This window comes from Erythrolamprus reginae, chromosome 10 (genome assembly GCF_031021105.1).
Source record: "Erythrolamprus reginae isolate rEryReg1 chromosome 10, rEryReg1.hap1, whole genome shotgun sequence".
Taxonomy (NCBI): Eukaryota; Metazoa; Chordata; class Lepidosauria; order Squamata; family Dipsadidae; genus Erythrolamprus; species Erythrolamprus reginae.
The window spans coordinates 409286-412715 of NC_091959.1; the positions used below are offsets into that span (position 1 = coordinate 409286).

At 55.2% G+C, this 3430-nt stretch overlaps 1 protein-coding gene across 1 annotated transcript in view; it reads right to left on the reverse strand.

The window, feature by feature from the left end:
* ALDH1A2 (aldehyde dehydrogenase 1 family member A2) overlaps positions 1-2729 on the reverse strand; it is a 25189-nt gene extending 22460 nt beyond the window's left edge. The window contains 2 exon segments of the mRNA XM_070762237.1: positions 2612-2650; positions 2652-2729. Of these exon segments, the coding sequence (XP_070618338.1) occupies positions 2612-2650; positions 2652-2729 (117 nt within the window).
* Between the last annotated feature and the right edge of the window lie 701 nt (positions 2730-3430).

Consider the following 3430-nt stretch of genomic DNA (forward strand, 5'->3'; position numbering starts at 1 on the left):
GAGAGAGAGAAAGAGAGAGAAAGAGAGAGAGAGAGAGAGAGAGAGAAGAGAGAGAGAGAGAGAGAGAGAGAAAGGAGAGAGAGAGAAGAGAGAGAGAGAAGGAGAGAGAGAGAGAAGAGAGAGAGAGGGAGAGAGAGAGAGAGAGAGAGAGAGAGAGAGAGAGAGAGAAGAGAGAGAGGAGAGGAGGAAGGAGAGAGAGAGGGAGAGAGAAGAGAGAAGAGGAAAGAGAGAGAGAAAAGAGAGAGGGGAGAAGAGAGAGAGAGGGAGAGAGAGAAGAGAGTAGAGAGAGAAGAGAGAGAGAGATGAGAGAGAGGGAGAGAGAGAGAGAGAGGAGAGAGAGAGAGAGAAAGAGGGAGGGAGAGAGAGAGAGAGAAAGAGGAGAGAGAGAGAAAGAGGGAGAGAGAGAGAGAAAGAGGGAGCGAAGGCTTTTGAGATGCCCAGGATGGAAGTGTCTCTCTTCCCAGCTCTGGTTCTGAACAGGATTGTTTAGGAAAGTTGTCACTTCAGAGTGAGGAGCGAGTCCAGCGCCTGAAGGAAGCCAGTCGCCTCTTCTCTTCTCCGTCCACTGTTTTTCTTTCCGAAAAGTGAGAAAGCCGATCCGGGCCTGGATGAAAGTCTGTCCAGAGAGGCAGGACACACGATTAAAGGCTCCAGTTGGCTATAAATCACTTGTCAGTCCTTCCCAGGAGGAACCTGAAGGGGGGGGAGCAGGACCCCTAGAAAAACACCCGGGGTGGGAATCAAGGGAGGAATCACTTTTTCTCATCCTTCCTTCGGGTTCTCTCTGGGGCTGCCCCACTCACCATCACCACCACCACAAATACCCGGGAAGCCTCGGCAGCACCCAGAAGAGGCGCCCCCTCCGCCTCGGCTTGGCTGATCCCAGCACAGACTGCTCTACCCAGGGGAGGGGCTCCACCTTCCTCCTGGGACCCCCCCCCCCCGCTGCAGGTTCAGCACCAGCTCAGCCCCCATATCAGCAAGACCCCCAGAGCTCAAGATGGGGGGGTATTTTGCTTCTTCCGGTTCCACCAAGCAGGCTCTCCAGGTGTGCCAAGGTATAATGCCAGGTGCCCCATCTATCAGAACCAACAGCCCACAGGAGGGGACACTGGGGGTTTGTAGGTCACCAGCCTGCCCCCCCCCAAGAAGAATTAAGGTAAGCCTTGACTCCTTCCTGCGTAAAAGGGGCAGCCAGAAACCTCATCCCTGGAGGGGGGCGAGGGCAGAGCTCCCTCCCCAAGAAAGGACATCTAGTATCCTGCAAGTCTGGAACAGCAGCCCCACCTCCTTTCTGCCCCCCAGATGCCAGGCAGCCCCCTTGCCTGTTTGCACAGGTAGCTGGGAAGAAAGAGGTCGGAAGAAAGGAAGCCCAGAGAGACTCCGAGCTCTAGCGGGGGGGGGGCACCAGTTAAAATGAGCGGTTAAACCGAAAGAACAACAGAGCTGGAGGGGTCCTTGAAGGTCTTCTAGTCCACCCCCTGCCTATCCTTGAACCTCCACCCAAGGGAAGGTATGCCCACAGCCCCCACTCCGATCTCCAGAGGACTTACAAGCGGCTTTTGCAAAGTCCACTGTGGCTACAATCTATGCATCCCCTCCCCCCTGTTATCTGGTCAGTGATTTCCAGTGTTAAAAAAACGACTACAAACAATCTGAAGGGTATATTTTTAAGGTGAATGTGGATAATTGCAGGGCTACATAAAGGCTTTTAAATCTGCTTAGCCAAACTATTTCTTAATTTTTCAGAAAAGTTGTAAATGAATAACTAAATGCAGAAATTCAATTTGAAACTAAAATGGGAATAAAAGCACACCTTATAACCATCCTATCTTCAACTTGGTTCCACTCTTCAAGCGTAATCAATTATTTTTTCAAATTTGAAGCACCGGATCTCCTTTTAAACCATTTCAGGATCAGAGTACAAGGAAGGTTTGATCTTAGGCACCCTGAAAACTGTGCAAGGACCCTTCCCAGAGGATCACGTCCAACACCACTGAGTAATAGAGACAGGAAGAAGTTGCAAATTCAATTTTGGGGTAATTTGAAAAACTCCAAGTCTGCCTCGAATAAATACATAAAACCAAGACTTAGAACCTGAGGGTGAACCTTACGGGTGCTGAAAACCCAAGAAATGACCATTTCCAGGATGAATAAAATTCTACTGTTTGTTTCCATGAGAAGCAGCTCAGCCAAGGAGAACTCCTTCCAAATTTGCCAGACTTGATTGGATTGTATCTCCTCCAGGAATGCTAAGGGAGAAGCTGCTGAGGGCTCTACTGACCAGTTTAAACAGAAAACAAAACATTTGCAGCTTTAGTTGGAAAGAAGGTTTGGACCAGGGAAAAAACAAGTTCCTTCAAACTCATCTGGAACAACTGCCACTTAGGAAGAGAAATCCTTACAAAAAAAAGGGAAACCTGATGTGGTCAGTTAAGAGGAAGGCTGGGAGGCTGGGATGCAAAGGGACCCTCTCTGTGGGTGGGGGGGGTCTCCCTCTCTGATTCAGTAACCCATCATCCCCTGCTTGTGCTCAGGCTCTGGAGAAGCTCCGGGGAGAACTGCAGAGGGGAAGGTCCTCCAGAGCTTCTCCGGGAAGGCCGCCGCTTACCTGGGTGTGCTGGATTTCCAGGTCGGGGGTGGGGCAAGGGCAGCAAGTGCAGAGAAGCCATCAGGGCCGCCGGGTCCGCCTTCATTCCAGCGGGCACCTCGACCGCGCTGGAAGTCATCGCCTCGCCTGCCGCTGCGGTCCCCGTTATCTGGCCGAGAATGAGGGCGGCGGAGGATGAGGGAGGGAGCGGGGGGGGGGGGGGGAGGCGGACTTGATGGACTTTCTTCTCCCGTCCCCCAAGAGGAGCGCTGGCGGGGCGGCTGCTCTCCTCGGCGCTTCTAGGCAGGTGTGAAGGCGGCCGCTTCTTATAGGGGGCCGAGGGCAGGGCCAGAGAGGCCGGACCGTCCTACCTGGGTGGGGGCTCTCCGTTTACACCAGACCCTCGGCCGCCGCGCCCGCCCCCGCCCGCCCAGGGGGATCGCAAGGCAACAGGTCAAGTCCAGCCGACGTCTCCGCCGGGATTCCTCGGATGCCCGCGGGGGAGGGCGGGGGGGGGCAATGGGGGCTCCGGGTGGGCAGGGAGGCGCAACGAGGAGGGGAGCAGCCAGGAAAGGAGACTGGAAGGAGAACCGGCCCCGCGCTCTTCCAGGCAGCGCGGCCGAAAGCAAGCCGGGTCCCGGGGGGTCTCTAACCGGAGGCTGCGGGAGGGGAAGCGGCTCCCCGTCAGGAGGATTGAGGGCTCCAAGGACGCCTCGCTAGTCGGGAGCCATCAAGATGTCGGAGCCAGGAGACCCCTGCAGAGGGCGCTCTCCACCTAGGTGGCGTCTGTGCAAAACTCTGGGGCAGCTTTGTGCGGGTCCCCGTTGGGCCTCCCCCCCC